At 45.4% G+C, this 20,956-nt stretch overlaps 1 protein-coding gene across 3 annotated transcripts in view; it reads right to left on the bottom strand.

Moving 5' to 3' along the window:
• Positions 1–20,956, bottom strand: part of LOC126530819 (uncharacterized) — a 51,658-nt gene that overhangs the window by 7,749 nt on the left and 22,953 nt on the right. For all 3 annotated transcript variants that reach the window (XM_050178110.2, XM_050178111.2, XM_055070817.1), the window contains 6 exons: positions 7,256–7,543; positions 5,613–5,774; positions 4,003–4,100; positions 3,141–3,274; positions 1,360–1,445; positions 917–992 (listed from right to left, as the gene is read on the bottom strand). In XM_050178110.2, the coding sequence (XP_050034067.2) occupies positions 917–992; positions 1,360–1,445; positions 3,141–3,274; positions 4,003–4,100; positions 5,613–5,774; positions 7,256–7,543 (844 nt within the window). The remainder of the gene's footprint in view (positions 1–916; positions 993–1,359; positions 1,446–3,140; positions 3,275–4,002; positions 4,101–5,612; positions 5,775–7,255; positions 7,544–20,956) is intronic.

Genomic DNA, 20,956 nt, shown 5'->3' with positions numbered 1-20,956 from the left:
CTCAAAAAAAAAAAATCTTGGCAGTTTCGTTCAGTGGGCGAGGCTGAGAAGGCGATAGGATGATAGGAGTTGCGCTCGAACCAATAGGACAGTGCTGTAACAATGCATCACGCAAAACAACTTCTGCGCTGCAGAAACAGCGCCCTGTGGAAGCCAAGCGTCTCACAACGATCACAGGATTAGGATCGCTGCCAATGGCATTGGAGGCGTGGCACCTCTACTGGGCTCAAGATGAGCCCGATGGAAAACAACCAGCCTTTGTCACAGAACATTAGATAGCTTTAGCTTCACGTCTGCTGTCCGTTCCTATCAGACCAGTGTCACCAGTGTGTGCACCAAGTCGCACACATGCTATGCAGCGCTTATAGCGTTGTGCGCTGGTTGTGCGTTCGTCTGCGCACAACGCTATAACAGCAGCAGCGGAAGGCAGAACGCCGATTCGGTTCCCGTGCAGAGCCGACTGAGCGATGGCGGTAACGTGTCATTTATTTATTTTAAGCATACGATCGCCCCCTTGGATATAAGCCTTCATGAAAATTTAGCCGAACCTGACGGTGCGCACGCGTGGCTTGGCTTGATCGCTTTTGCAGCCAAACGCACTCCGTGTGGCTCGCGCCTCTGGAAACATAACCCTCCGTGCGCGGGACGCACATGCACCGTCAGTGTGGCGGCGACAAGGGGTCGGTGTAGGCGCTCCTAGAGTGTCCGTATAATTGCAATAACAATATTCAGCTGCCATTGGAACTGGAGTACCCGTGCGTTTCTACCACTCTATAGCATGACACCTTGCGTTCCAATTCCGGTGGCTATACCTAACAGGGCTCCACAAACATTCGCACTGCTTTGAGGGCACTCATTTCTGCAGAACGAGGTCATAAGCGTCGCGCAGTTAAGAAAAGTAAAACAGGCGCGTTACCGTATACTTCCATCCTTAGAACTTCCGGCGCCATATAGGGTATCGAGCCAACCCGGCTGCTCGACGTCTTGCCAACCTGCGGAGACGGAGGCCAGACGCCAAGATATATCTCAGCCACTCCAAAAGCATTTTTTTTTTCAATGCTGCTGCCGCTGTACTAGACCATTTCTGCGTTATTTTCGGCCAATCTTGCAGACGGAAAAGATTGGCTGACTTTTTTCTCCTGATCCTTATCGGCTAGATTGAATGTTGTGATTATATTTTTGGGTCTTTTATGGCTTATCAAGTTGCCGTTCACGGTATAGTACGGACGTTTCTGGCATTACAAAGAAAAGTAATTTATCTATCCAGACTAACCTATTGTCTCTCTTTAGCATCACTGCAAATGGCCAATGTATACGATGCATGCAGAAAATACTGCGGCCACATTGGTCACCACTCACGGAGCAGAAGGCGAAGTCGAAGAGTCGCGCGATGCCGGTCATGTCGATGAGGATCGTCGTCGGCGAGATGTTGCGGTACATCATGTCTGCACAACAAAAGCGCAACATAAAGCAGCTGCATAGGCTGCACCGATGCCAGCTATATACTAGTGTGATAACAATGATGATGATTTTTTTTTGGCATTCCCTTCGAAACGGGGCGGCGACAAATAGTCCCATGTAACCTGCTTGAGGCAGTCAACTTACAGCTATCCATAGGCCAAGCATTTTGTCTTTGTCTCCTGAATCTTTGCTCTCTTTCATAAAACATATCCGCCTTCTACGGATTAGGTCCTATTAATTTATTCCCTGTTTACTCTAAACATACCTTGCTCATCTCGATTGTTGCCTGCAGTTAATGCTACCATCCGCTTTATCTCCCAGGGACACTGACATAGCCAGGGCGCGGCATACCGGACTCGTGGCCCTCCCCCTTACATGAGTGAGGTAGTGGCCGAATATTGCCCAGAGAGGTCAATTCCTGTTCTGGTGAGGGAGCCTTCCTAATGGATAACCTGGACCAGAAAATCACCGCTGGCTATCTGCATTTTCCTCTGTAGCGGCAGCAGCATCGTCGTCGCATGAGAGTTACGTAGACGCTCGCGTCCACACGAGGCACGAGCGGCTGGCACGCTCCGGCACGGGCTAGCGTTCCGAAAGAGATTAAAAAAAGAAAGCTACGCTAAGATATCGAGTGTCGGTTCTTCCTCTCCCGCGAGAGCCCGAGACTTTACCGGTCTACGTGGTCGCTCGTCGCCACACCTTTTTTGCCAGAATCAGGCGCCACTCCAAGGCTGAAAAATGTAGCGGCCTAATTGTCCAGCACTAACTGTTTTATTACGATAGTAGTTATATGGGCACTCCAGGCGAGTTTATGCCGTCGCAGTGAGGTTCCGCATTAAGTTCAAGGGCGATAAAATCACCGCTGCGCGTCGTATGCTGTACGTCCGAGTGAAAGCGTGCGAAGGTGAGCCGACAATTGCAGCTTAATGTCGCGCACGTAAGGGAGGGAAGCGGGGAGGAGGCACGCCGTCTTGCGTCGCACCCAAGCATACGAGGGGAGGGGAGGGAGGACGTGGAGGGGCGTTCTACTCCGGGCGTCCCGGCGCCCGGTCCGCTGTATCTTGAAAGCCATCTGCGACATGAATAGAGCAAGCCGCGCGCTGTGTTTTCGCGGTTTAGTTTGCGTTGCTGCGAGACGCAGCACGAAGGTCAATTCGCTCGCTGCTGCTGCCGCGCTTCTTCACTCCGGCGTTTTCGACAGCGAGTTTCCAGGATCATCGAGTGAGATGTGTTCATGTTTGCTTGTGCGCGCGTGACACCATGCTCGTTAATTTAGCTACTATGCCTATGCTTGCAAGTTTATACAGACAATAAAACTATTATCCTTACTTCGAATAGCTGTCCACTAACATTCTATCGCAATCGATGCTTCGCCTTTCGGGCAAAACTGCGACATTATTTTTTTATGGTGCCCTCTATTTGCTAAGCAGTTTGCCTTTAAAACCTCCGCGGTCTGACTCTACAAGTTTCGCGTCATCTTTCCATATTCAAACTACCCTAGTAGAAGTGCCACTGCATGTTACTGGCTTTGGTACCAGTTATATTTGAACTCTAATAACCGTGCACATTCGAATCAATTCAGCGTCGTACTTACAGAAAATATTTCAGACCGCGCCCAGCACACGAATGAACGATACCCATGCCGTGGTTACGCCGTCAAAAATGAAAGCTCAGCCCACCTCGGTCGTGGATGTACTTGAGCGCGTATGTGACGTTGGCGACGATGTTCACGATGACGTCATCTCTCAGCGCGCCTTCTTCGAGAAGCGATTGGAGTGTGCATCCCTCGTAGTACTCGGCCACGAAACAGTAACTGCGCAGTAAACGCGAGGCACACGTTGCAGTGCTTCCGAATAACGCAGGTGCAGCATGTTCTCATCGTACGACGATGAGTAGCCGTGAAGGGCGGGAGAACCTGGGCCCAGATTTAATAAGGATCCCACCCCCGTTTTCTTTCTTTCACCCTTCATTACTTCTTCGCGTGGTGTTGGGCTGCTAAGCACGATGTCGCGAGATCGAATCCCGTTCACGGCGGCTGCATTTCGATGGGGGCGAGATGCGAAAACACCCGTGTACTTAGATTTAGGTGCACATCGAAAAACCCCTGGCGCTCTAAATTTCCGGAGTCCTTCACTACGGCGTGCCTCATAATCAGATCGTGGCTTGGGCAAGTAAAACCCCATAATTTGATTTTTTTGCTTTTTCGCGCACCGCCTCGTTGTCTTTATCGCCGACATCAGCCTTCCGAAGCAAATGATGACATGAAAATAAACGGAAGAAAGAGTAAATATAAATTGTCACAAAATGCGAATCGTTCGATAGTGTCTTGTAACGGTTCAAACCTTTTTTGTTTTTGTTTTCCTCTCATTCGTTTCGCTATTCGTCATATCAGCTTGGACATCGCTGCACCGCCGTTATCGCCGAGATCGGCAGCATAGCGTGAGAGACGATTAAGAAAGAAGAAAGATTTGGTGAAATAATAACGTTGCTCGTTGCAAAATGCAAAATGCAACCGCAGGTTTCTGCTTAATAGCGCCTTACCATTGCGGCGTTTTAAAATATGCCTTGAGGCCCACGACGAACTGGCAGTCAGACACGGACTCCCAGACCCTGCGCTCTCGGGTGATGTCAGCCTTTTTCTGCAGCAGCGAGAGAAACTCCGAGTTAAGATACGGTGACGCTTAAAGACTCATCAGAAACTTCATCAGACTCATCAGCACACCCGGCTAAATGCTATGTTCGTTTGTGCGCGGAACGCTTGGGAGAAGTGCAATCGCGACGCGCAAGCGTGCAGGTCACGTGGTGGTTTTTTTTTTTTTTTCGCGGGCATCCGTAGTAAGCTGAAGAACACTAATACTTAATAAATAGAAAGTGAGAAACTGTCTAGTCGGACATCTTGCAACGTGATTTACAACGTTCTAATTGGAATTTTTTGCCTAGCTTCGTTACTTCAGAAGTTTGTTAATTAACTGACTAATTATCAAATTAAGCAAAATTAAAATAGAGCCTGACACACTACATGCAAAAGTGAGCAACATGCATTTAGTCGCGTTGTCTTAGAGTGCATCGGCATATTTTTACACTCTGGCTAAAGTTAGCTGAAACACTTTGTACACACTATACGCACTGGCTAACCCGCCCAGGGTTAAACATACATAGACAACATATATCTTGCATTTTAACAAACCATGGAGCGCAAACCTTGAGAATTATTTCACGTTAGAAAAAGAAGGCGACATTTGCATCGGCCAGCCTTCCGCAAGCTTGTCTTTCTTTGGGTGCCTGCGTTCTCTTTCTGGCTTTTTTTTTTATTTATTTCTCGGTGCAGTCTGTTTCTACTATAGTTACTGAAAGTACAGGGTTATTCCAGTTTTCTCATACTTAAATTGGCAGCCCAAAGTTTTTTTGTCGACTTGCTTGCATGCTTGCTTAAGACAAAACGAAACGGTGTCGGTGGGAGAAAAGGCCATTCTTCAATTTCTTAGACGCCAATAAGTGACGCTATAAACTGCCTCATGTACATACGTTAGAAACACTTCCTTTTCGAAGAGTTTTAAAATCACGTCAAGCGCACTTAAAGGTTGTTAATCAAACGCGCTTATGCATTTTAAGTCAAGGAAGCCAGAAGATGGGGTCTGTTTAATTAAACCGAAGTAAGCACACCACTACGAACCAGCCCGTCCGATCGGTAATGCCTGTCGTGTCGTTGGTAACACAGTCGAGCGCCTCTACAACGAACGCATGTATAACATAATTACTTTTATAACGAAGGAATAATTATGTATCGGTCCCATTGCGAGCTGAGCTGTGCACGTTCATTACAACGAAGTGACCTGTATAACAAATGATTTCGAAGCCCCATACTCTAAAAAAAGTTTAGACCCTTTGGGGCTTATCTTGTCCCGCAACAATAATTGTCATCTGGCTTGCTTGCGTTTCCTCTCTCGAAAACTCGGCACTCGCTACTTTCCTGTAACGAATGCTGCGTCAAACTGATAACGCGCAAGCCATTCGTGACTAGGAAGTACCAGGGCCCGCAGCGTTAAAGAAAGGAAATGCGGGCAAGACAGATGACGATTATTGTTTGAGGACGAAATACAACCCAAAGGGTGTAAACTTCGGTGTAGAGGAGTCAGACAGCACATATATACCGATCTGAAACGCCTCTTCCAGACGATCTTGAGGATGGCCCACTCTCCAGAGAAGGTGTGCCGGGCGCTGCAGACCAGGTCCTGCTTGCGCGTGCGCAGAATGTCGATGACGACTATCCTCGAGAAGGACCACTCGCGCAGGCTCTCCAGCCGCGGCTTCTCCTGTGTGCACGTCGCACTCGACTTTTGTAATCGAAGTTCGCAGATAAGGTACACGCCGGCGCTCGACGAAAAGCAGCGAAGCCGCGTACAATGCAACAAAGCCGAGTTACCCGCTAGACAAGATTTGCACGCATGAACAAACATAAAACAAGCAAAGTGGCTGCACACACTGGGAAAGAAGCGGAGGGGACAAGGCATATCGCAATAGTGCTCGTTTCGTTCGCATTTCTTTCCTAAAGTTGTGCTTCCATGTAATCAAAATGATAACCCGTCTAGCCTGAATGGAACGTACTGAGAGATGAATACACAACACTGACCACAAAAGCTTTAGTAAGGGTAACATGTGTGCGATTCTGCTTGCAATGGCGCGTTCGTTTATGTCGGCAAAAATGAACATATCGAAGAGGTGGTTCAAGAAGCATCTAAGCGACGTCCAAGCAGCTACACCTGTTCCTCTAGCGTGCTTGCTGAGTATACTTTTTTTTTTCCTTCAGGCCATGACACTAACGGTGAACAAGCACAAAGCGATTGCGGAAGAAAAGAATCTAAGAATTCTTAACATATCAACGCCACACACACAAAGCGCGGCAGACACTATCCACCGGCATGATAATTAGCCGCCATGTATTCGCTAGGTGTCTCGGTCAGGCTGCACGACATACTTATGTGGATGTTTCGCCGTTCTTTAGTCTCACTGGGAACAAGGCTACTGTGTGGGAACCTCATGAAATCTCTTGTGGTTGGTGTTTGCCACCTGTCATCCCTTCCAATGCGTCTGTGACTATCATTGTCTTCTTGTTCGTTCACATTGATGACATCTCACTAACAATGGTAACGATCGAAGGTTTTGCTTGTTGTTAAACGAGTGGCCAGTCAACTTACTTTTACAACTTACTGTCGCTTACGCGAGGCTTTTCTAGCTGTGGTCAAATTTACCCAGAGCAATATTCATCACACAAGCGGCCCCGTGCTACCTCTCAGCAGTTAACAAAAGTTATCCCGATTTGCAAAAAAAAAAAAAAAACGGAGAGAGAGAGAGAGAGACGCTCCATCTAACCGCGCCAAATATTACAATCATGTTATTGAATAATCTATTCCCTAACTTTTGTGATTACTGTAAGCGCGATATCTGGAAATAATTTTCTTATCTCTGAAGCTGATATTCTTTACTCGAAAATTCCAAATATGTTGCTGAAGAAATGTAATTAGTGAGCTGTTTTTAACTGATATCTATAAATTAGTTTTTCTGTATGCTTTTTGTATGATGACAGCGCAAATAAATAAATAAGTAAATAAATACAGAATCGCGCTTGCCATGAACTGGGCCCTCATTCAAAAAACGCTCTTTCGCTATACTTCCATCCCCACAATCCCTATGGCGGACATATTAGCGAAAGTGAGCGTCCAATGGCAGGCGGCGCTTACTAACGAAAAACATTCGTGAATTCGGCCCACGAATCGTTCCGACTGGGCGCGCTCACCACCATCTGCGAGAAGACGGAGAACGTCTTCCAGCTGGAGAGCTTGGACCTCATGCTCATGTGGCTGCGCTCATCGTCTTTCTCGAACAGGCTCTGACTGAGCGAGCCCGGGTGGCTCTGATTGAGCCGGCTCGGTATGAGGCGAGACAGGAAGCGCATCTTGGGCCCCCGGAGCTCGCGCCGGTGCGAGCCGGCCGTCGTCTCGGAGTCCATCACCACCACCTCGTCCCGGGAACCCGCTCGCTCCAGCGTCACCGTGGGGAGGTTGAGCAGCGGTGGAGGGGGCACCTGCGTATCGCCGGCAAGCCTTGGCAACGGTTCAGTCGGCAGAGCTGCACAGCCGCACGCTTTTCCTTCTTACCTAACTGAAACCCGCGGCGTTCCCGCTTTTGCTTATTACCTATGTCAGTCGATCGGCTGACTGACGATGAATGTGTGGCGTGTTGTGCCGCAAGGGCCAAGTGTGGTCAAAGAGCGCCAGGCCAGTGTTGATGAATTCGCACTGGAGCTACGAAATGCGAGAGATGGATGTTACGTGGCTGTAAAGGGGCCTAAAAATTCGTAAAGCCTGTATGTAATTACGCCAGTGATTCAAGAGGTGTACTATGGACACGAAAGATAGACTGTGAAAGAATGATGGCATAGTAAAAAATGTCAGAGGCAAACATTTCCAAGAAGCAATATTGTCTTAACAGAGCCCTTGAAAAGCAAGGGCATGTGCTATACAAGACTACCTTAGCAGCGGCATCCTCTGGAAAGAGGATGTGCTATGAATTTACGGGGCTAATAAAATGTAAGAAAACATCCTTCAAGAAACCTAGGACTGTTCTGGTGTCCAAAAGAATGGTTCTGGACCAAGAAACACGACGGGAGCAAGAGGGATATGCTACCGGTATGCTACAGGAAAGTGCTTCTTTCTCTCAGCTTCTGCTTCCCGACACTCCAAGAGGGCGTGGAGGTCGGTTAGCCTCTCACCAAATCTACCGCAAGTTGGAAGTTCATTACCAGTCAGCAAGAAACTGTGGATGCCATATGTGTGTCCTATTCCGAGACGACAGAATATGACATCAGCTCGTCGTGTTTTCATTGTGGAGGGCCAGGAACCTAACTGTGGCTTAATCAAGTGAAGCTAATTATTTGTTTCAGCGTCCCACAAGCGTCCCACAGCGTCCCACAGCGTCCCACAGCGGGTTCGCAGTTTCTTTTGGAAGAAAGGCTTCAAATCTGTGGCAGAGACTGCTGCTGTAGGATTAAAAGCTTGCGACGTAATAGACGTGGCCATTTGGCCTTTTGGTACATTACCCTCGATGCCTCTATGGCCAGGCACCCAGATAAGGACATGCTGGTTGGATATATACGTTCTACACAGAACTGAATGGAGCTCAATGAGTGCAGGATTTTTGTGTTTACACAGTGACTTCAAGACTTACGACGCTTTGAGAGTTTGTATATATGATTGCTTTTTGAAGTTTTGCTTTATATGATTCACAGGCCGACAATAGTGCATAGGCTTCAGCTGTAAAAATGATTGTTTCCGGGCGCAGTGCACAGGATTCCGAGAACGATGGGCCGACGGCTGCTTAAGATACCCCAGCGTGTGACTTAGAAGCGTCTCTGCAAAACTCTGCACGGATACTTGGACTGGAGTTCTAGAAAATGTATTCGAATATGTGCCTCCGGCTCGTGTTTAGTGGCCACTAGAAAGGATGTGTCACACTATCAGCTGCCACTGTCACGACGGTGACAGTTTAGTTGGAGCCATAGGACAACGTTAAGCATTGTAACATTCATTTCCTCCCTAACGTTCCTTACACGCAAAGAGAACGGCTTTCTCGCTGCAGAGAGGTTATGGAAGAGTGTGGTAGCGGTCATATCGTTTATAGTTGAATAAGAAGGATGTTGCATATTCACGTGTACTTTCAGAAATTATGTAAAACTGCTGTACGACCGCTGCAGATGAAGTGACCACTCATTCGGCTCTGCGTAGAGGCTCTGGATCAGACTTGTCCTGAAAGCACCGGTCACGAGAGGGATCCCCTAATTTTGAACTGGGTTTAGGATTTGTGATGTGCTTAGCATTACGGAATGATAAATTATAGCTCCGTAATCAAGGCGTGAGTGGACAAGACTGTTATACAAGTTCCGGAGACACCTTGGAACAGGGCACCTTGTTGCGCACGACAGAAGTTTTAAAAGGTTCGTTGTGCTCAGGCATTTTGTCCTCAGATGCTTAAGATGGGGAATAAACGTGAGTCTGGAATCTAAAATGATTCCCATAAACTTACGCTCGCTGCTCCCAGAGAGCTCATCACCACTGATTTCAATACTTGGGACTGGCGTTAAGCCTGTTTCACATGATGCGATTTTCGTCGCACCGGAAGTGCGATTTCCGTCGTTTGCGATGAAAATCGCAGTCGCAGTGCCGACCCCCCGATTTTCGGCTGCGACCAACCGGTTGGTCGCACAGTCGCACCGTCGCACCGATCGCTGCGATTTTCCGTCGAAATTGCGCGGAGAGCTGTCAACGGAGCTATTTCGCCGGTTTGTTTTGGAAAATGGCGTCTCGTACGACAAGTGCAATACGCGGAGACGTGGATCGTCGAATTCGGTACGTACGCAAAGGGAGAATAAAAAAACTTGTACCGCAGATTGCATTCTCCGATTGCTATGCGTTTGTTGACACGCTACACAGCAAATGAAGTGCATTTTCACGTTTGCTTCGTACGCCTTTGCGAGTTGTCAGTGCTAGGAGGTGTTCGATCCCCAGCAGACGACGAGGTCGTCACAATGTTCTTTTGTAAAATCGCGCTTACGGAGCAGCTTGAATTATTTCAACCTCGGCAAGGGCAAATGACAAGACAGCAAAGTACCCGAAGTTTCAACGTTGCGCTAAACGCGGTACCGTTCAGTTGCATTTTCTTGTCAGTTTTCAAGCATGAATTTCCCGATGCGTCTTGAAAGCTTATCTTGCCTCTTATTAAATTTGACAGAGCAAAAGTGTAGGCTATCGTAATGAATTTGCTACGATAGCATTAAATCCGTGGTTTGAATAAAATATTACATGCACGTTAAGTTGCACCTCTTCTCTGGAGAATTTTTTTTTCTTGCACAGAAACCAATAAACATAGACTATGTTGCGGACTTTGTATCCTTACTGCATCTGTATGAACACTTGCTCTGCAAGGTAATTAACTGTACAGCTAGTAGATTAAGTAAATTGATTGCTATAGTGGCACAGTGACAACGTACCCTCCTGCACAATCATGTAGAACTCGTGCAACAATGCGAAAACCAAGCAAACGGCCTGTTCTTGTGGAGATAAAACAGTATAAAACGACACGCTGAAGAAAATTAAATCAAAACTGTGCAGTGAAGTCAGCCATTAGAAGCAGTTCTTGCACGTTCACAGCTGATCAAGTGTGCAGAAACATTCATGCCTTACATGTTTCTAGTAAGTTTCTAATAAGTTTGTGATCACATATATTAGTGTGTAAACCCATATAACGATATCCGCTGCGATTACTATCTTTATAAGTAATGAAATACCATGCTACTTGCAAGAACATACATCACCCGAGGATTTTAGAACAAATTTCTGCATTTCAACTACACACAATATGTTGTTTATTCAATAAAAGACCACAAACTGGGCTTTTTTTGCAATGACAAGCTTATTCCAAACTTTACTTACATATAGGGAAGAAAAAAAATTATAGACAGAAATATTGTTCTTCAATATGTTCACCTGCCACTGTGGCTATAGCAATCTGCTGCTAACACAAGGCGAGGGGTTGATTTGCCAGCCATGGAAGTCGCATTTCGATGGGAGTCGTAGGTGAGAAAAAAAGCTCTTGCACTTAGGTTTAGTTCACCTTTTATTGAACCCTTACACTTCAAAATGCTATTGCATAGGGGGGCATGCTTATGCAAAATCTAACACCAATAGAAAGCAAAGGGCAGAATTGTAAAACAACCATCTTTCGTGATAATTCGAGTGTGTAAATATTCATTGCATCAATATGTATTGTTCAACAGCACTGCACAAATAAGCATGATCAGGTATAGCAAGTACTCTGTCAGGAAGCTGGTTCTACAGATGTATAAATGTCAAGGCATGAATGCTCATACTACGTCGCACACATAGCACAAAAAAAAACTTTTTCAAGAGTTGTCCCTTCTGGCAGATATGAGTGGGCCATAAGCAGCAGAAACTTTATTGCAGGACATTGTGTAATACCGCTTATGAAAGAATGAAGAGAGTGAAGAGGCTTTTAACAGCAGTACCTCATGCTGCTCTAATAATAGGAATGATGAGCAAAAACATTTCTGGTAGAGCACTTAAACAGTAACTTTCTGAAAGACAGAAAATTCCAGGTGAGAGTTGGAGGTACATTAGGCCCACACACACCAACAACACGGGCATACTACAAGAAACACTACAGCCTATGGTGTATTACAGTCTATGGGAAAGCTATCTTGTACAGAAATCAAGAATGATGCAACAAGCCCTCGACAACACGGCAGACTTTCTTGGCCAGTCTGGCCTCTCGCTTTCTGATAAGTCAGCTCATATCGACGTTGGAAAAAAAAGAAAGACTAGAATCAAGAACTACCCCAGATTGCACATTGTGATCCACATAGCTGGACAAATATGCCCGCAAGTCAACATCCACAAATCCTCGGCTAGTGTAAGCCCATGACGGCAGAGCCAGCACGTGGGTGAAACAATTATGCAATGCCTGGACGCAACTTCCACACCTGGTGAAAAGAACAATCTCGAAATAATGGGGGTGTACGAGTGGATACTATGGAAAATCACAGATGCTGTGCTTGTGTCCAAGGTATAGTACGGTATGAATTACCAGCAGCACACAAAAAAGACAACTCATCGAATACAGGCATCGGGTAGTAATAACAGGTCTTTCCAACTGTACCATGCTTGAAGACCTCTATGAGAAAGAGCTAACGAACAAGCACCTAGACAGAGTAGAGTTGCAGCCTGCAGCACAAATTCTTTGTCTCAAGAGCTCGGAACCTCGTCCCAAGATACTATGCCAGCTAGCATATGAGATGCAAAGACGACTACCCCTCCCTTCAGAAACACAACCTCGGGAGTACCTGAACTTGAAACATAACAGGCCCGTACCGTGGAATATGGGGCCAAACAATTAGGCCAGGAGACTGTATGCAACTGCCAAACACACAGAGGAGGTTGCTAATCATGAAGATGCAAGCAAACATAAGGCACATATAGTACACTGATCTGGCAATAGCAGTGTAACAGTAGTATGACACTACATAAACTTAAACCCCATATAACGTTTCGACAAGTGGACTTGTCTTCTTCAAGGTCCACGTGTGCAAACGTTGGCTTCTACTTTCACCTTGTTCTCATGTTGCTCATCGTCTTGAATTTCCATCTCCTGCCTTCCCCGAGTTTTCCCCAGAAAAAGAAAGACATCTTTGAAGGATAGATAAAAATTGGTGCTTGATGCAGCCAAACATAAATAAATATGCTACAGAATGAAAATAGAGAAAAATTCCAAGTGCAGGAAAAAATCATTACAATTGCCAATCCTGCATGCCGGCACCTTTCAAGAAACACTGTTGTTATTCCAATAGACAGACTGACAGCTTGCTTATGCAAGCACATTCTTCCAGTTCCATGCCATTGGGAAAAAAATGAGTTTCATTTCATTTCATTTTATTACCTTAAAGGCTCCAATAAATGGAGCGTTACATAAGGGGTGGCAAGAATAAAAATACATAGTCACAATAACAGGAAGTTTTTTACATTTTCGATGAACTTGGATGGGCACATAATGACAGCAACGTCGTTAGGAAGGCCGTTCCAGTCTGCAGCTGTGCGAAGAAAAAAAGAATTTAAAAACGTGACAGTGCGTGAGCGTGGACGGGCAACCTGTAGCTGATGGCTGGTGCGGTGAGATATGCGTGTAGGAGGAAGGATATAAGGTGCGATGCGCATAGGGCTATGAAAGAATTTGTGAAATAAAGATAGGCTGGCAATGCGACGACGGAGCGATAAGGGGGATAATGCGGATGCAGTTTTTAAGGAGGAAACGCTGATGTCAAAGGAATATGACGAGTGGATGAAACGAGCGGCGCGATTTTGTACAGATTCAAGATTATTAATTAGGTATGCCTGATGAGGATTCCAAATAGGCGATGCAAATTCTAGTTTTGACCTGACAAATGATTTGTAGGCTAACAATTTTACGTGTTGAGGAGCATGATGCAGATGGCGTTTTAGAAATCCTAACGTCCTGTTCGCGGATGATATTAGGTTAGTAACATGAGGATTCCAGGAAAGATCGCTTGAAAGTGTTACTCCTAAATACTTGTATGAATGAACTAGTTCAACCGGAACTTCAGATATTACATAAGGAAATAGGAGAGAATTACGGCGACGGTGAATGGACAAATATTTACACTTACGCGGGTTAAGTTCCATTAGCCACTCGTTACACCAGTCCTGGACTGCATTAAGATCACTTTGAAGAGAAGATTGGTCAGCGGTAGAAGTAATAACACGATATATCACACAGTCATCCGCGAACATACGTATGCTAGATGTTACGTTTAATGGTAAATCATTTATGTATATTAGGAAAAGTAGCGGGCCGAGCACGGATCCTTGTGGGACGCCTGATGTTACAGAGACTGAATTACAGATGTGGCTACCTTCCAGTTTCCTGGAAGGTAGCCACATGCACACTTGGTGATCACAATGTTATTTTTCCCCTGGACTTGTATATCTATATGTATTTTCTCCTTTTCCCGCTTTTATGTTTGGTTTCATCAAGCACTAGTCTTTATCAGGTTTTATTGCTGTACTACTTTGTGGTAACCTTTATAGATCACTGCATTTTCACAATAAACCTTTTAATTAGAAGTTAGCATACCCTGTTCTTACTGCTTCACACTGTACATTCTTGCTACATTGGCCAAATAAAAGACTTCATAAGGTATCATGAGGGCCATTAAAGTGACTTGTTGCAGTCTAAAAAAAAATGAATAGCCTGGCTGCAAATGGCACCAGAGAACACATAGGACAAACAAGAAAACCGAGATGATCTAACAACCAAAAGTTTAATGTACACACCGAGTAAATGCTCGCTGACAAGCAATAGACTTCACATACACAAAAAGGAGAAGCAAAAATTCATGTGCGTTTCCTGACAGGAAATGCATCCATTTCTAACGGAGGCCGTGCTGACAAGATTAACCCAGCATTTTTAGATTTACAGCTTCCGTAATTTCTCTAGGCAGCCGATCTGCACAGAATGCTAGCTTCTTCCTCTACAATGCACGCTCAGATGTGGAGAGTGCATTGTAGAGGAAGAAGCTAGCATTCTGTGGAGATCGGCTGCCTAGAGAAATTATGGATGCTGTAGATGCAAATACACTGGGAGAATCTTGTGTCAGCATGGCCGCTGTTACACTTTCAGAGATGGATGCATTTCCTGTTGGGATCTGTATGGACACACATCAGATCTTGCTTCTGCTTTTTGTGTAAATTCGATTTATTGCTTGTCGAACAGCATTTACTCGGCATGTTCAATAAGCTTTCATTTGTTAATACACCTCATGATTGTCTTGGTCTCTAACAGAAAGCCGTTCATTCTTTCTACAGTGAAGCTGTATATGCCTAGGCGAAACACTCATGGTTCGATCCCAAAAACCCTAGTGTAGGGGTATGAGCCATTGCATTCGTCTTGCATGATGGACGGAGACATTTCTTGTTGGGTAGACATAGAAATGCTTATGCATTTCAAACATACATTATATCTGCGTATTATTGCAGGGAAGGGACACAGAGGGGGATGGAGTTAAGACAAGATCATGATGTCATTATTATCACAGCAAAGGTGTGGTGGGCCATTGGCTAGACAGATAGTGACGTCGTTTCTCTCTAGCAGCAGAGCGCGCGTGCAGCAGTCTCTCCGACTTCCCAATAGGTTCGAAAATGTGTCCCTGTATTTAATTAAATGAAATGTGCAGCCCCAGTGTGTCACTTCGTAACTACAGTGCATAACTGAGTCATAAACATTATGATTAACGCATTACAAAACACAAGTGCGTAACATAATTCAGAAAGACTTTGATGGACCCGCTGGATTAACACAATGAACCACTCCATTGCACTTTCTATGATGGTGATCTTGCAAAGTGCAATGTGTGGCATTCCAAATAAAGAATGTGATAAACCCAAGCCAAACATGTGCATAACCTCATTAAGAAGCGCAGACATAACCAATAATATAGAAAGACTTGAATAAACCATTGGAATTAACCCAGTGATAAACACCAGGACTGCACATTTCAGCTTTGCTGGTTCACCGTCTCTACAGGGTGCATGGGCAGTAACTTTTTCTGTTATTGTTTGTTAAGTATTGTATAATGTTGTGCCAGTAAAACACGTTGGGCTAGTTGGTGCAATGTATTGGTACTGCTTTTTTTGCTGGTTTTTTTCTTAATGTTGTGCCCTTCTTCCGTTTGTAACAACTTTTTTATTCCCCCTTGCATAATACTCCAACCTTGCAGCCTGCGAGGTATATAAATAAATAAGTACATAAGCACGTCATGCATTCATTTTATGCGTGGAACAAAAACGCATTGATAAGCTTAGACATATAGTCATTGCTTCACACTTTCGAAATGAATAATTATAGCTTGCTATCGACATTGAAGCAGCCTTTCGACAGCTAGAAAAAGAATCAGTTTTTCCAGCTCTGAACATTGAATTGCAGGAAATGCAAGCAGGCATAAAATTCTCCCAATATAATCTGTTTAGGAATACCAAATTGGAATAAACATTGAGGCTTGCATTTGTACTTTCTCTGGCTGAGCAATCTAGTTTGAAATGACTCCCATAAGCATGTCGTAACAATGTTGATCTAATACAGATTAAATGCATGACTAGCTTAAGAAATCTGGATGATTGCTATATATTACAGTGAAGAAACTATAATATCTAATAACATTAATAATATAATAATAATATTTAATTCCACAACACAGGCTAACCGTGAGAGGCGTGCGAGGCTGAGCAGAAAGCTGAAAAATTCTACGGCAAATGCGCCTGCCGTGGGCCTACGATCCTGCATTACGAATAGCGCGTATTGATATGGTCTTCTTGTTAGAAGTTCCGAGTATACTACCAGCGCGAGACACGGGACAACAAAGTGGACGAGAAGCGTGTCTTTTAGAATGCTATGTTACAAAGTACAGGTTTCTACAAAAGTGACGGTAACTGCTCGAAACATTTGATGCGTCGGCTTTTGCGCCTTTAGAAATATTTAGAGAGGGCTCCCATATATATATATTCGCAGCGCAAGCACGGCGATGGACGAACCAGGCTAGCGCTAAGGTTGAATTTCACAACACGATTTTCATTCCACGTCGTAATCACACAGATCGTTTGAGGCTTCGTTCAGGGGCACACGCGGGCGTTCGGGTTGGTGCTTCTTGTTGCGTTTGGCGTAAGAATATGGCTAGGAGCAGGCACCACATATGCGCAATGACGGGCAATATACACGAATCATTTCTCCAGAAGCTGACGCCGAGCACGGGTAGCGCGAGGATCTTGTTGGGCTCACACGACAACTTCGTGGCAGCCGAATTCCGAATACTGCATACACGGTGAGGGTAGCTATATGAACTTGTCGATAGGTCATCTTTTAGATTGTTGTAGCGCAGGCAGAACGAAACGGTCATAGAATGTAGATAAGACAACACACAGCGCTGAACCACCTGCGAACAGCTGTTTACGTGCGCGATGTCGCACTGAACTACAGAAACCGCCGTCGCGCACCCCAAGACAAATCTTAACTAACGTTTTTAAATTAGTAAACGTATATATTATTTGCTTCTAATCAAGAGAAGTCAATAATATTATAGTGTAAACGTTTTATTCACTACAATAAAAGAATTATGCAGCGTGTGCCACGAAGCCTGGCAGTAAGCAACCCTGGGCGTCGCACCAGTCGCATTGTTGAAATCGCAATCATGTGAAATGAGCCCTCAAAAAATCGCATTGCGACGCGTGCGACAGCACCGATTTTCGTCGTTGCAGTCGCAGCATGTGAAACAGCCTTTACGCGTCTCTTGTTTGTAAAGGGTACGGAAATGCACTTTTGTGAGTTTACTTTAAAACCATCGTAATTTGCCCGCTTGGACAATCTGTTTATTCCAAACCGCGCTTGTCGTTCACAGATGGCAATGCATATTACATGGCTTGAAGGCCGTCTGCACATCGCCGACAGAAACAGGATAAAAAATTGTGCGTGGTATGATTGTATTCAAAGAATCCATTTTCACAATAAATAGTGCGCAACTATAAGCACACACCTCTGCGGCACACCGGTCTCTTTTGTAAATTGCCTAGAGAAAGGTCGGCCCACTCTTACGCTGAATGTGCGATTAGAGAGCTAACCTTCGATTGTGTTTAGCATGTTGCCGCGGACAGCCGTCGCCAAAAGATCTCGGAGAATTACGAAGCGCCATGTCGTGTCGTAAGCTTTCTCTAGGTCTAGAAATACAGACAAAACCACTTACGCATAAAAGCATGCTTTCCTAATATATGCCTCAATGTGGACAAGGCGGTCTATGGTAGATACGTCTTCTCGATAACCACAATGGAAGGTGTCCAGTATTTTTTTTTATTTTCTAGGAACCAGATTAAGCCCCGGTTTATCATTTTTTCGAACAGTTTGCACAGACAGCTTCTTAGCGCTATTGGCATGTACCTGCTGGCTAGGGCAAGGTCTTTGCCTTGCTTAAGAACGGGGATGACTGTAGCTTCTTTCCACGAGGATGGGATACACCAAGCCGCCCACATGGCATTGCAAAGAGACAGGAGTGTTTTCAGTGTTTCAGGATGTAGGTACTCAACCATTGCGTACATGATACGATCGCCGCCTGGCGCCGAGTTGTTGCAGCAAGTGAGAGAAGCCTTGAGTTCAAATAGGCTGAATTGGCGATTGCAATCTTCATTTCATGCACATTTTCGACCAAGGGTCTGTCGCTCTGCGTGTTCTTTTAACCTCAGGAATGTGTGTGTAATGGAACGCACTGGAGATATATTCGAAGTGTTCGTTCAGACAATCTGCATGAACTTCTAGGTTCTCAACTTGAGTACTTACTAAGGGTAATAGGTGTACCTCCCGGAGTCTCAATTTATTTATTCTATTCCACACTTTCGACTCATCCATGTAAGACTTGATACCGGAGATGTACTTCTCCAAACTCTCTTTTAGCACGTCGGCGTGTTTCTCTCCCCTGTGACTCTGCTCGTTTAAATTAATCAGGATTAATCGCGAAGCAATCCCCCAGGCTTCTTTTTTTTTTACTTTTCCATGCTTATTGACACTCTTCATTCCATCACGGTATACGACGTTTATTCACCAGTCCATTAGTTTGACGCGTGCATTTTGTGGCAGCCTCAATTATAAAGTTTGTTATATACGCCACACCATCGTCTATATTAAAACAGGCAATATCATCCCGCCTTGGATATGTTAGTGCTCGGAAAATTTCCCAGTTAGCAGAGTCAACTTTCCTTCGAGGAAAGTGGGGAGAATTCAGTGGTCACTTCCGTAGGAATTATCAATGAGGCTCCCTCTACGTACGGCGTGAGTGTACTCGACGCTATGCCGAGGTCTATGGAAGAGGTATGTTTTGCGCGCAGCGCTATAGAATGCAGGCTGTTTCTTATTTAAGAAGGCAGGTGCTGGAGGAAAATAGAAAATTTTCTATTAGGCGGCCTCTCGTATCGCAGCGAGAGCCTCCCTACAGAGTGCTAGGTAAGGTTTGGGAAGTTCGAAGATAAAGTTAGGGAACTCTGTTCTGGAAAGTTGATAGCTAGGAGGGATGTATAGAGAAGTAATTATAACTAGATTGTCAAACGGTACAACTCGTACAGCAACTGCCTCAAGGGCTGTTCGGAGTTGTATCTATTGCCAGCCGACGCCTTTATCAACTATCATAGCGACACAGCCAGAAGAGGCAGTGGTATCGTCGCGGTCTTTGCGAAAAAATGGCATATTGCCTCGGAAGTTTGTATTTTCTGATTTCAGATGCATCTTCTGGACACACAGCACCCTCAGACAATACATACTAAGGAGCTCTTTAACGTCAAGCTTATGGAGGAGACCCCTGGCTATCATTGCATTATTTGCGAGTCCACATTAAAGATAAGTTTGTGGTGCGTCTTAAGGAAATTAAATTGAGGTTACAGAGCGCTTGTCAAACCCCGCGATGAGGTTTGTTTTTTTTTTTTTTTTTTTTTGACCGATTGCGAGAATCTCGCCGCTCCTTAGGCACTGGCGGCGTCGTTTGAACGGGAGTCGTTTCCATCGCGTCCTGCAGGGCGCTGGACACCCGCTTTCGTGAGCGGTTTGTTTGGACAGAGGGCCTCTTCTCAGGAGACGAGAATCTAGACGCCACGAGCCCGAAGGTCAATGGCCCCTTCTGGGATGGTGGAGCAGCGCTATCCGCAGCCGCCGAGGGGGCGGATATGGCGTCACCACCAGCTCACGGTGCGTGGGCCAGAAAGCATCCGGGGCACATTGTGGAGCCGCCCCCTGAAGCGTCACTTCGGCAAAGATATTCTTGGGCAGGTTAGCCATCCACCAGCGTACCTCCTTGAATGATATGTTCTCTAACTATAATTGTTTCGATTTCTTTCTCCTTCCATGGCGGCCAGGACGGACCATAAGTATAGGCATCGTGCTCCCCATCACAATTCACAGTGTGGAGCGTTATCGTAAGAAAAAAGATTCGTAAGGATGTTCATGGGCCCATTGGGCACCGGTTAGTCGGCCTCGGCAGTCCTAAAAACCGTGGCCAAACATCTGGCATTTGAAGCAACGAATGGGATTCGGGATATAAGGTCTGACTCGGATCTTTACATAACTTGTCTCGATGATCTCAGGTGGCACACTTGAACCGAATGATAGAATTAGATACTTGGTCTGAATCTCTTTTTCATCACGTCTCATCGTAATTCTTTTTACAGTGATGACATTCTGGTCACTCCATGCATCCAAAAGTTCAGTCTCAGTAGCCCCCATCAGATCACCATCGGAAATGACGCCAGGAATGATGTTCAGAGTACTTGTGAGGGATGACATTCACTGGAATCTCCCCGAAAGGCACATAATTAGGCACCTTCTCATGCTGCTTTTTATCACGCAGTTCCAGGAGATCACCGCTTACCAGCCCGGAAACATTATAACCTGAGCTTAAAGCTTCAGTCAGTGATTTCGCAACCAGGAAAGGTGGGATCATTCTTGCTCACTTTTTTTCTGTTTCCGAATGTACAACATGAAATCTTAGGAAATTTATCAACGTGGTTGCCAGAAAACTAGCAGACTTCCTCGGAGCGCCCTCGTTTCGGAAAGCGATCAAGGTGGAGTGGTGGGAAAGAACTTTCCATAGGTGCAGATAAAATTTCGGCAGCCGCGCCAGCCACCCACCATGAAGCCCAACGAGGGACGCTGCAATATCTGGGAAGGACAGGTCCCGCAAGCGCCATCTGTGCGTCAGTGCTATAACCAGCTATAAATAATAAAGAGTAGTTATATAACACAAGGTTAACCCTTGCTGCCGGAAAAAAAAATGGAAGTAAAAGAATGGAGAGGACCTGAAATATTGAAAATGAGGAAGAAAGACGGGGAA

This window comes from Dermacentor andersoni, chromosome 5, assembly GCF_023375885.2.
Source record: "Dermacentor andersoni chromosome 5, qqDerAnde1_hic_scaffold, whole genome shotgun sequence".
NCBI classification, from domain to species: Eukaryota; Metazoa; Arthropoda; class Arachnida; order Ixodida; family Ixodidae; genus Dermacentor; species Dermacentor andersoni.
Note: the sequence above shows the minus strand (reverse complement) of the source record. Positions and strands in the feature narration are given on the sequence as shown.